At 44.4% G+C, this 13,097-nt stretch overlaps 1 protein-coding gene across 16 annotated transcripts in view; it reads right to left on the bottom strand.

Moving 5' to 3' along the window:
* The window catches only part of CFLAR (CASP8 and FADD like apoptosis regulator), a 62,662-nt gene that overhangs the window by 18,801 nt on the left and 30,764 nt on the right, over nt 1-13,097 (bottom strand). For 12 of the 16 annotated variants that reach the window (XM_036857584.1, XM_036857573.1, XM_036857577.1 and 9 more), the window contains one exon: nt 1,045-1,555. The exons of 3 other annotated variants lie outside the window; for them this stretch is intronic. In XM_036857584.1, the coding sequence (XP_036713479.1) occupies nt 1,045-1,555 (511 nt within the window). Of the gene's footprint in view, nt 1-1,044; nt 1,556-13,097 lie in introns of those variants that run through there. One more of the 16 variants, XM_036857588.1, reaches the window with a different exon arrangement.

Below are 13,097 nucleotides of genomic sequence, written 5' to 3'. Positions count from 1 at the left end.
TTAAGAATAAGCACAAATACTGAGCTACAAAGATGTTGAACACTTTCTTTTTTGTGAAAGCAAAACATTGCCCAACAACTAAAGACTTGCCAAGTAAATTATGCTATAGCCATATTAGGGACTGCTCTGCAGACATTAAAATGATACTATAGGGACTTCCCTGGTGGCGCAGTGGTTAAGAATCTGCCTGCCAATGCAGGGCACATGGGTTCAAGCCCTGGTCCGGGACGATCCCACATGCCATGGAGCAACAAAGCCCGTGCATCACAACTACTGCGCCTGCGCTCTAGAGCCCGCGAGCCACAGCTACTGAGCCCGCGTGCCACAACTACTGAAGCCTGCATGCCTAGAGTCGGTACTCCACAACAAGAGAAACCTGCACAATGAGTAGCCCCTGCTCGCTGCAATAGAGAAAAAGCCTGCACGCGGCAACGAAGACCCAACTCAGCCAAAAATAAATAAATAATCAAATAAATTTTTAAACAAATAAATAAAATAAAATGATGCCATAAAAATGTGATTCCTGACATGTAAAAATATACTGTTGCACAAACTAAAAGCAGGTTATAAAGTAACAGTAGATTATGATTTCATTTTGACTTAAAAAACATCTTTATATATGATTGTATCGGTATCCAAAAAAGATCTGGAAGGCAACACACCAAGATTTGGTTAACAGATTAGTTCTAATAAGTAGGATTATAACTGCTTGTTATGTTCTGCTTTCAGCATCTATATCTCATGGTTTATGTTCAGTAAGGAGTATGTATTGCGTTTGTAATAAGAAAAAACAAAACCAAAACATTCCTTAATTTTGAAGAAAAATATCCAAACCACAAGCTGACTACTATATGACCTTCTGAAGTACAAAGCATTCATAAGCTGTGCAGAGTCTATATCATACTCCCAAGGCAACCCCAACAAGGAATGAAAAATCCCTCCCCCTGAAGAAAAGGGCATCAAATATGGCACAGTGGCACTTCCATCCTGGTAGCAGAAAATAAACAACTGGGTCCAGGATCCGCCACAGCTTGGGTGGCTCACCTTTCTTTCCCCAGTTTCTGGGAGAGGCACTTCAGGTACAATGACGGTGAAGGGGAGGACCGCTCCAGCAGGGACACGTCCGCTTTGCATAGGCTCCAGAAGAAGTCAGCTTCTCGGTGAATCATGCAGGCCCCGGGCTGCCTGACCTTGAATTCTGCACTTTTCACTGATGGCCTATCCACCTCCAGGAAGCTGCTGTCCTCTAGCTGGCCCTCTGACGTCACATAGTTCTGGATAAAAAAGACCTTTGGCTTCCCTGAGAGAGAGGGGCATGCATCTGCCATGAACATCCTTCTGATATGATCCAAAGGGACCCCTGAGTGAGTCTGATCCACGCCAAACACGCTCTGGGAGCCCCCTCGGCTCACCAGGATACACACGAAGCTGTCGTAGTCTTGGTGTTGGGGCATGTGTGCAACTTGGCCAAGAATGTGCATTATATTTTCCACAGTGAGATGTAAGAAACGCTTGACTTCATAGCCCAGGGAAGTGAAGGTTTCCTGAAGAATGTCTGGAAAAAACAAACAAACATGAAAAACAACACAGGAGTAAGAAAAGCTCAAGAGACACTGGGTAGCAATCCTAAACATGGTCTAATCTCCATTACTTGTCTGTTTCTGCTTTTGTGTCATAGTTTGAGGATTTAAAGGACCTAAGAACGGGACAGGAGGGATAGAATCAGCCTAAAACATGAAATATGTGACTTTCATGTCCCAGGCTCCCAGTTATGGTCTGTCCCCTGTTATACCACTTCCCCTGCCTGAGGTCACCACTGCATCTGGCCACGGGCACAGACTGAGCCCACCTCTAGTCTAAACGAACCAAGAGAGGAAAAATACTTTTTCCTTTCAACCAAAACAAAGTTGGGGATTGTTCAAAGGGCTCTTTCTTACAATAGCTCACAAGTTCATAGGAATGGGTGCATTTGCAGCATGCAGATCCAAACCTAGATCCAATGGCCGCAGAAAGGGTGACCCAGGTCATGAGTTCCCTCACCTCCACCTGCTGTGAGCTGATCCGGAGGTCCCTGGATCTAAGCTGGGACCATTCCCAGACTCCCCAGCTCCTCTCATGACCTACTTCCCAGTGTAGCCTTTGATTGAGCAAGGGGGGGGGCCCTTGGCCAAGACGCCCTACAGCAGCGGTCCCCAAACTTTTTGGCACCAGGGAACGGTTTTGTGGAAGACAGTTTATCCACAGACTGGGGGTGGGGTGGCGTGAAGTTTTGGGACGATTCAAGCGCTTTACATTTATTGTGCACTTTATTTCTATTATTATTACATTGTAACATATAATGAAATAATTCTACAACTCACCATAATGCGGAATCAGTGGGAGCCCTGAGCTTGTTTTCCTGCAACTAGATGGTCCCATCTGGGGGTGATGGGAGACAGTGACACCCAAAGTGTGTTGCTTATGTCCAGTCTACTCCGTAATCTCATTTTGGTTGCTGTCACTGCAGAAAACCCTGCTTCACAAAGACAGGATGTTGGAAATGAAAGCAGGCTTTTCCGTGCTTTTGTGGCAATCTCAGGATATTCTGCCTTGACTTTAATCCAGAAGGTATGGAGATTTGAAGTTGTCTCAAACATAATTTTAAGGCAACCATCATTTGCGATCTCAAGCAATTGATCCTCTTCTAGCACGGACAAAGTCGATTCACCCAGCTTATTCACAAATGGGTTGCAGATCGATTCCTTCCCAGTTTGGGGGTCTTTTGTGGTTGGGAAGTAATGCTCAAACTCTTTTGAAAGCTGAGATAGGTGATCATGCATCAGCTGGGAGAAAGAAGGCCCTAGTTCAGTCTCTTTCAAAATCTCTGCTAATGTTTGAAACATGTCAAAAATCCCAATGTTCACTCGTCACCCCCATAATTCCAGTTTGGCTTTGAATGCAGTCACTTTATCTGCCAACTTGAACACAGCTGTTGTTCTCCCCTGAAGTGACAGACTGAGTTCGGTGAGCAGGTTGAATATGTCACACGAGTAAGCAAGTTTTGCGACCCATTCTGTGTCACCGAAATGTGCTGCCAGTGGTGACTGTCTTTCTACAAGAAATCTCTGGCGTGGCTCTCATAACTCAAAAACTCTGGCCAGTGATCTACCTTTAGAAAGCCATTTCACTTCTGTGTATAAGAGAAGACGTGTGCTCTGTGTCCATCTCCTCACAGAGGGGCACGAACAGATGTGAGTTAAGGGCATGTACTTTAATGTCGTTGATAATTTTAACCATGTCCTGCAAAACATTGTTAAGTTCAGGCGCCATTTTTCGGCTAGCCAGCATTTTGCTAGGGATGACACAGTGCGTAGACTCACATTCAGAAGCGACCTCTTTGACCCGTAGTGAAACCAGAAAGCCGTCCAGTCATGGCAGCCTCTCCGTCTGTGCATATACCAACACAAAATGACCAATTCAGTTTTCCTGATATGTAATCATTCAAAGACTTGAATAGTTCTGCAGCTGTGGTGTTGGTTGGCAACAAAAGTGCACATAACATATACTCATGCACATCCTCCTGAAAAATATATTGCACAAAAACAAGCATTGTTGCCTTGTCAACATCGGTAGACTCGTCAACCTGGATTGAGTACCACAGTGACTCATTAATCCTCTCTAACAACTGTGCCTCAATATTCTCTGCTATTTCATCAATTTGTCTAGTTATGGTGCTAGCCGAAAGAGGAACACGTGCCACTTTTTGAACTGCAGCCTCTCCTAAAAGTTCATGACACATGTCCTTAGCAGCAGGCAGGATCAACTCTTCACCAATAGTAAAGGACTTCTTAGCTTTAGCAATGCAGTAAGCCACTAAGAATGATGCTCTCAGTGCAGACACATTTGATGAAGTGGTAGCCTTCAATGATTGTTTCTGTTCTTCGTGTTCGTGATTTTTTCTTTTGAAAAACTCCAAAGGCTTGTTGTTCTTTTTTTTAATAAATTTATTTATTTATTTATTTTTGGCTGCGTTGGGTCTTCGTTGCTGCACACGGGCTTTCTCTAGTCGCAGCGAGAGGCGGCTACTCTTCATTTTGGTGTGCGGGCTTCTCTTGTTACAGAGCAGGGGCTCTAGGCACGCGGGCTCAGTAGTTGTGGCACACGGGCTTAGTTGCTCCACGGCATGTGGGATCTTCCCAGGCCAGGGCTCGAACCCGTGTCCCCTGCATTGGCAGGCGGATTCTTAGCCACTGCACCACCAGGGTAGTCCCCAAAGGATTGTCTTTTAATGCAGGGTGCTTGGTCTCCATGTAGCGAAGCAGTTTTGAAGGTTTCATGGCTCCGTTGGATAGCCGGTCGCCACAAATTATACAAAGCAGGCTTGGAGAATGTGAATCACCTGTTGCAATGAACCCATAATTTAAGTAGGACTCTTGATATTTCCTTTAAAATGAAGCTTTCTTTTTGTTGGCAGTCTTAGAGTCTTCTGCTGTCTCATCATTGGGTCTTTCCCTCTTTTCAAAGAAGCTCTCCAGCACTGTTTGTTTTTTACCTATCTTGGCTAGGGTTAGCTTGCGGGCTTACCAAAACTGTGACTGAGACAAGTGCGCAGTGCGGGAAAGAGGTGTGGACGGAAATGGTAAATAAAATAATGGGTGGGCCACGCATGGACTAAAGTAAGTGTTGGATTCTGACTTAAAGCCTGCCACCAGATGCAGCTGCTGTACAACTGAAGTACATCAACTCATTTGCCACTATAAAGCCTGCCACCAGATGCAGCTTAACTGTCACTTTCCCCTCACTGATAGGGTTTTGATATGAGTCTGCAAGCAATTGATTTACTATGGTCTCTGTGCAGTCAAACCTCTCTGCTAATGATAATCTGTATTTGCAGCCTCTTCCCAGCTCTAGCATCACTACCTCAGCTCCACCTCAGATCATCAGGCATTAGATTCTCATAAGGAGCACACAACCTAGATCCCTCACATGCAGAGTTCACAGTAGAGTTCGTGCTCCTATGAAAATCTAATGCTGCCACTGATCTGACAGGAGGCGGAGCTCAGGCAGTAATGTGAGCGATGGGGAGCAGCTGTAAATACAGATGAAGCTTCACTCGCTCGCCCGCCACTCACCTCCTGCTGTGAGGCCCCAGACCCGTACCAGTCAGTGGTTGGAGGGTTGGGGACCTCTGCCCTACAGGACCCCCAGAGATTCTTCTCCTAATTTCCAGGAATCCTGGGTTGACTTTGCCTCGAGAAGCAGTGTAAGGCAGTGGAAAAAGCAGACAAGCCTGCCTTCTAACACTGACCTCACCACACCTATGGGCTGCATTGCTTTAAGGAAGTGGGTCTCCCTAGCTTTAAGTGGAAGTGGATACCCACCCTATGAGGATGCTGTGAAGATTAAATGAGATAATACAAATAAAGCTCCTGGTGCTCAATAAAAATATTCCCTGTTCTCTTTTTAAAAATCTTTTTGTTCATCTTCCAGAAGTTTCTATGGCCTTGGAACCCTAGAAATCCTACCCATCTACTTTGTTCCCATCTGCTCAGTTGCCTTCATTGGAGAAGTAGGTACCGAATTGTTTCATCTTTCTAATAGCAAAGAGAGACATCTTTCTCTTCCTCATTCAAAAAGTCCACATCCTTTTGAGCTACCCTTTAAGTTTCTATTCCTTGTCTGAGGGATGCCTTCAGTTCTTAGTCCATTTTCAGAGCAGAAGAACCATTCTGTCCTAAGCCCAGAGGCTAAACAAGAATCTCCTAATTCAGGTTGTCATCCAAACTATTAGCCACTTCTCTGGATTTGCTTCCCTGTCTCATGACTATGTACCCACTTCTCTTCCTCCCCTGGGGTATGACCTTCCAGAATTCTATTGGGTGAATTCTATTCACCCCAAACCAAACAACATGGTAGTAATCAGAGTACCTATAACTTCCACCAAGGAACAGAGGGGTCCTATCTCATAACAGTTTAGGCATCACCCAAAGGGGTCAAGGGGAGATAAATAACTGAAGGTACATATAACAGTTTACTACAAATTCTCAATTCTCGACACTAAATGGGAACAATATGAAGTATGGACAGACAAATAATTCAGAGACTCACCGCTTCAACCAATAGTTTCAACTGTCTTGTCTTGCCAACTTTACCAACCACTAATAAACTATAAAAGTAAAAGTAAGCAATCACAATTTCTCTTCTGGCTTCTCAACAGGAAACAGGAAAAAGATTAAAAGTTGGAAAAGAAACACAGCCTTGGGTTAACAAAAATCTGGAATCTAAGCAGCCACTGGACAAATAAGAGCTGGCTTGTGTGCTCTTAATTTAATTCACCCAGCCTATGAGCAGTATCTGGACACAATCACATAGAGCCTTGTAGAACATTCCACTCAGGAGACCCACATCCTGCCAGATATGGCGGTTTTAAATAAGTCCATGATTCTTTGACACTCCTCCCTTAAAAAGATAGAGTATAATTCCCCTCCCCTTGAATGTGGACCAACTTGGTAACTCGTTTCTAATGAATGGAATGTGGCCGAAGAGATACAACGTTTCTTCCAAAACCAGGTCACTGTGGAACAACTCACTCTGGGGGAAGCCAGTTGCCATGTCTTGAGAACAGTCAATACAGGTCCCCCATGCCACGTGGAGAGGCCTCCATGGAGAAGAACTTAGGCCTCGCACCAACCAGCCACGTGACTGAGTACCCGAGAAGCCCCTCCAAAGCCAATCAAGCCTTCAGATGACCCCAGCTGACATCTGACCACAACCTCCCAAGAGACTCAGGGCCAGAACAACCTGGCTAAGCCACTCCTAAATTCCAGACCCACAGAAACTGTGAGAGATATAAATAAATTCATATTGTTGTTTTAAGCTACTAAATTTTGGAGTGATTTGTACACATTATCAGATAAATAATTCACCAGGTAAGTCAACAAAAGAGAATGATAATAACCATTCCCTAAGAATGTAGTTAGGCTACTTACTTTTCTCCTTCTGCCTGGGCCATAGGTAAGGGTGAAAAAAATGAATTTGTGTATATATATATATATATATATATGTCACGTCATAATGAAGAGATATAAAAAAGGTGCCGGGGTTTCCCTGGTGGCGCAGGGGTTGAGAATCTGCCTGCTAATGCAGGGGACACGGGTTCGAGCCCTGGTCTGGGAAGATCCCACATGCCGCAGAGCGGCTAGGCCCGTGAGCCACAATTACTGAGCCTGCGCGTCTGGAGCCTGTGCCCCGCAACAAGAGAGGCCGCGATAGTGAGAGGCCCGCGCACCGCGATGAAGAGTGGCCCCCGCTTGCCGCAACTAGAGAAAGCCCTCGCACAGAAACGAAGACCAAACACAGCCATAAATAAACAAACAAATAAATAAATAAATAAAATTAAAAAAAAAAAAAAAAAAAAAAAGGTGCCAACCTCCTTAAACCCCTGTGATAAGTAAGTATTATCAGGAAATGACAGTTGTGGAAAACCTATTAAATACCTCACTTGTCCACATAGGATCTCAGAGTGGTAGAAAAGGCGTAGCAGCACCGCCCACTAGGCATGGCCTCTGAGGGTGTAGGCAAGGCTTCAGTACCCAGTTCTGCGCTCAGGATGAAACAAAGTGCTGCACCATGTGAGAGAACCTGGACTAGGACCCCAGTGCCATCCCCACTGCTTTAGTCCAAACTCTCCCTTTCAGGAGTCACAGTCTCCAGTCATGGGGCATTCTCTCCTCTAGGGGGCAGAAGCAAACAGAGAAGCACCAGGCGCAAAGCTCTTTTGTTTACTTGTTATCTCAGGCTGGCTTGCTCCCCTCAAAAGCCTCTTTTCACTGATAGATTTACTCCCCTATCAAAGTCCTTGAAAGAAAGCCACAGTCTCCCTTTCCATCCTGATATGCAGAGGTCTGGACAGAACACATGCTGTCCTGTGCCTTAATCTCTTTTCTTTATCTGGGCTCCCCGCAGGTTCTGGCTGGAGCAGCTGGGCTGTCGCAAGGCAGTCAGCAGGCAGCTGCGTGATCCGGGTGAAAGAGGAACAGTCTTGGAATCACAAGATCTGAGTTTCAGTCCTGGCTCTTCCACCCACTTACTGGTCTGAACCTTGCCTGGTCCTGAAAAAAAACTAACTGGTCCTGAAATAAAACTAACTTACACTAGCAGAAGAGCTAAGAAGGAGATGGGAATCTGAGGTCTAGGGCAGGAAGTCCTTACCTAATAGAACAGAAGGAAAAGGGCTAAGAGCTGGAGGTGAACCCAAAAGCCATACAGGTCCCCAAGGCCAAGTATAAGGCCAATCAGAACACCAGATCTGGATGGGCCTCAGACCAAGACGGAACATCCCTTAAACATCCCTGTGGCAACAGTCACTCAATGGACACAGCCTGAAGTCATCACAGCTGGCATTTCCCATTAACAGCACACCTTTCCTCTATCAGTTGGTGAGGACTGGTGCCAGCTGTTGTTCTTTCTTGGGCCAGCAAGAACACAGATATAGTCCAGTCTAATTTACAGGATCAGGGGGGTTGTGACAGTGTGACTTTGAACAGGTTACATCTGTAGTTTATTCATATATAAAATGGATCAATACCAATGCCTATACCGTGTCCTCCAGAAGGTGGCTGAGAGGACCCATTGAGATTTCTGTCAAGATGCTTTGCAAACTGTTGAGTGCTTATTCAAATATATTAGTTTTAAAGAATATAAAGGCAGCCACTGCACCACAAATCATGCAGCCTGCCTGCGATACCTCTCTTGCATGGCATATACCTCCTTAGAACCCAGAGGGAGGTCTCTACACTCTAAACTAAAATGGACTCAGGGCAGCCAGATTCTGTGTCCCATGTATCAACAGTAACTTCCTTGTCCTTACTTGCAAATAGGGGAAGAAAAACGTGGGTGTTGAGTTTGGAAAATAAAGCTTCAACCAACCGCATTAGTCCCACTTCTCCTTCTACCCACCTGGGAAACCCCACTCCTGACCCAGCCCTATCTCTGAAAAAATTCACCTGCTCCTTTATTAACTTCCTGAAATGATAAGGGATTTCTTCTGGCCTTGAAGTTAGTACAGGGCTGTTCGTGCAGGGCTAGGATCAGCATTACCCACCCGTTTGGGGACTACTGAGATGAAATCCAAAGAATGAAATAAAATGTCATGACCTCGTTCATTTAGAATGTGTTTTGACCAAAAATGAGCTCACATTTATCTTGACACTATCTAAAAAAAGGGATTCATTACATAAATGTATAGAATAAATAAGAAAGAGGGGATGCTTCATCAGTCTATTCACGATCACTTATTGAGTACCTTTAATAAGCCCAGCTCAAATTACTATAAAGCACATGAATGGAACACAAGTGGGCAGGATATTCTTAGTGGAAAGGGGAGTTTTGAGGTCAAATGTGAATGAGAAATGCAAGGTTGACAAGACTTAACCAGGTTTCGTTACAGGAACACTGCTCGGAAACTTTAAGGCCAACATTCACTGCAAATCTCCTAAAGAGGAACAAATTATTTCTTAAACTCACTTGACCCCAAAACTCATGTTTTACAAAGTTCCTCTTCCTGTGTTACAGAAACACTGTGATGAGGGGATACAGATGAAGTATACAATGTAGTTCCTGTTCTTCAAGGAGCCCATAATCTTGCTAGAGAAGCAAAGTGTATAAATGTGCACAAAACAATGACTGACATGTCACATAGAACAGTAGGATTTTAGGTAAAATAGGAGATCAGAGTAGGAAAGATCAGTGTGGTCTGAGACACCTGGAGAGGAGATTACGGGAAAGGTGTAATTCAGCTGCGGCTCCAAAAAAAACAGGGCAAAGGAAAGGCCCCCAAGTGGAAGGATGATGGTGAATAAAGACAGAAGAAAGAGTGAGGGAGGAAGCAGGGTTGGGGGGAGTGGGGCTTGTATAAATCTGACTTTCCATTTGTTCAGGGACATCAACAATCGGGGGTGTTACTGGACGATCCATATACACTCGAAATTATAAACTACTTTATAAATGCCTTTTTTTTTTTTTAAGCACAAATGATCACTAGTAATTCCTTCTGGACTAGCTTTTCTTAGGAGAAAACAATATCAATAATAAACATGTCAAGAGAGACTTCTGTGGTCCCTCAGGTGGCCTAAAAGTCCTCTGCTTTTCCACATACCCACCACTCCTTATCCACAATTCCAAGACCCTAAAAGCTCTGAAAAACTTAGGTTCTTTTCCCTGACTCATTTTGTGGCAAAACCTTTCCTGAACTGATGAGAAGCTATTTATAGTCTTTATTCCACTTAGTGTAAATATCCATTCCTTTTGTTGTAGAAATAGTCACATATTTGATTATGGGGTACTGCCCTAGACCCCACTGGAATGTTCTATAAATTACAGTATATGGACCATGTCATCTTTCTAAACTCTTAAAACTTTAAAATTTTGAAATGCAAGGGTCCCCAGTAAGGGATCGTGGACCTATAATTCTTTATACCCTAGCTTTATGCTGTCTGTGAAAAAAGGGTTTGCTATGTAGCACTGATTTAAAGGGAAATTTCATTAGTGATGCTAGTTTTCCAACTGAATGGCTGCTTGATCTCAGAGGATAAGAATGCCCAGAAAAAAAAGCATACCACCACAGACTTCCTGGTCTTTTGCCCCCAGGGAAGCTATCGTTAATAGTCTGCTATTCCCACAGGAGTTAAGAGGGGAGACTCCACTTCCTTGGCACTCAAGCTGGCAGGCAGCAGTAGCCGCTCCATGGGAACAAAGCCTCCATCTACCATCTCATGTGTCACTTACCACGTGTCTTCAAAGCTCAGGAGCAGAGGCCACAGTGGCTGCTCCGACTCCCCTTGCTGAGATTTGTTTACATCTATCAGTGCAGGAAAATGCTACTGATTTGGGTTGTTGCCCATTCCATTAAGGGAAAATGAGGAAAGGAGGCTGGGTAACCCCAAGGAGCAGCCAAGCTCCAATCAACACCACTGCAAAGCTCTTTCCAATCAACTTCGGGCTTTCAGGACTACTGCTGCTCTGTTAGAAGAGGAAGTTTACTTACGCAAGATTTCCCAGGGAAATGTGCAGCATCTGCTAGAAGAATCTAAGCCTTAGCCTGGTTAAAAGTACAGAAAAATCTTCAAGCTTTTCAGAAAGAGCAGGGAGAAAAGAGAGGAATAAACATGTCCTCTTAAAATCTGCAAACACCAGCTTTCATTGAGCAGCCTAAAAACCAGCCAGAGCCCTAGGTCAAGGTCCAGAGTCCAAGTGTCTGTGATGTGAGGCTTTCGCTTCTCGGCTCCAAACACAAGAGCAAAAGTCCAGTGCTATGTCAGGGCACCTCGAAGCAGGGCCCCGCACAGGTCTAGCTTTGCTAGGTCTCTGACACAGGTGACGCAACACCGAGGACACCAAGCACAAAGCCACTGAACTAATTAGCCTCAAAACCTTACGTCTCCATGTCTGCTTCAAGAAGAGGTTACTGACTTCTCCAAGGATTCTTCTCAAGAATGAGCCACCAAACAATAACCTTATAACCTTATCTTTGTTCACAATGTGGCTCTGAGGCCAGACTCTAATTCATGGCCTCCATACCTGCTTCACAAAGGGCCAAGCAAGGTGGGGTTTTTTGGTTTTGTTTTTAATTTGAATAACTAATGTGTCCAAACTTTAATATGAACTTATTTCTTTTTGCTTCGGTACTCTACCAAACTTATCTTTTACTGCAGTAACATGATTTGGTGTATCAACCATACCATTCACTGCTGTTTATATTTAAGTTATTTTTTTTAACCTCTTTATTGGAGTATAATTGCTTTACATTTTTGTGTTAGTTTCTGCTGTATAACAAAGTGAATCAGCTCTACGTATACATATATCCCTTATCCCCTCCCTCTTGCGTCTCCCTCCTACCCTCCCTATCCCACCCCTCTAGGTGGTCTCAAAGCACCAAGCTGATCTCCCTGTGCTATGCAGCTGCTTCCCACTAGCTATCTGTTTTACATTTGGTAGTGTATATATGTCAATGCTACTCTCTCACTTAGTCCCAGCTTACCCTTCCCCCTCCCTATGTCCTCAAGTCCATTCTCTATATCTGCGTCTTTATTCCTGTCCTGCCCCTAGGTTCTTCAGAACCTTTTTTTTTTTTTTAGATTCCATATATATGTGTTAGCATACAGTATTTGTTTTTCTTAGTTCCCCGACCAGGGATCAAACCCACATCCCCTGCATTGGAAGGCAGATTCTTTACCACTGGGCAACCAGGGAAGTCCCAAGCATGGTGTTCTGCAATAGTAGGGGTGCAATAAACATTTATGGGATAAAGGAAGAATAAATCTGTAAAGGTTTGGGGAAATTACATACTCTTTGGATAAAAGTCTGATTTTTTTTTTGAGGACAGGAGAAGATAGGTATAAGAGAGTCTTCTAAATTCTACAGGTACAAAGGAATGGTTTTAGAAACACACCAAGACCAGTAGAGCTTACTCCTTCATTCATTCACCCAACAAATATTTACTGAGCTCCCACGTACCAGGCACGGTTCCAGGTTCTGGATACACATAGGGAAAGCTCCCCACCTGCATGGAACTTACAGCAAAGTAGCTAAAAGCAGAGGCTTTGCAGTCAAGCTTTCAAATCCCAGCTCTATTACTTAACTAGAGAAGTTAGAAAGGAAGTTTATTGTGCTCTGCTTGCTCACCTTGAAAATGGGGATAATAGTACCTATCTTGCAGTAATATTTATGAAAATTAAGTGAGAATCCCTGTAAAGGAATTAGCAAAGCACCTGACACATAGTATATTTTTAATAAATTTTACACCCTGGGACTTCCCTGGGTTCATTGGTTAAGAATCTGCCTGCCAATACAAGGGACATGGGTTCGATCCCTGGTCCGGGAAGATCCCACATGCTGGGGAGCAACTAAACCCGTGCGCCACAACTACTGAGGCTGTGCTCTAGAGCCCGAGACCTACAACTACTGAGCCCGAGCACCACAACTACTGAAGACAGCGTGCCCTAGAGCCTGTGCTCCGCAACAAGAGAAGCCACCTCAATGAGAAGCCCACACGCCGCAACAAAGAGTAGCCCCCACTCACCACAACTAGAGAAAGCCCGCACGCAACGAAGACCCAACAC

This window comes from Balaenoptera musculus, chromosome 7 (genome assembly GCF_009873245.2).
Source record: "Balaenoptera musculus isolate JJ_BM4_2016_0621 chromosome 7, mBalMus1.pri.v3, whole genome shotgun sequence".
In the NCBI taxonomy this organism is placed as follows: Eukaryota; Metazoa; Chordata; class Mammalia; order Artiodactyla; family Balaenopteridae; genus Balaenoptera; species Balaenoptera musculus.
The sequence above is the reverse complement of the archived record's forward strand: the minus strand, read 5'-3'. Positions and strand labels throughout refer to the sequence as shown.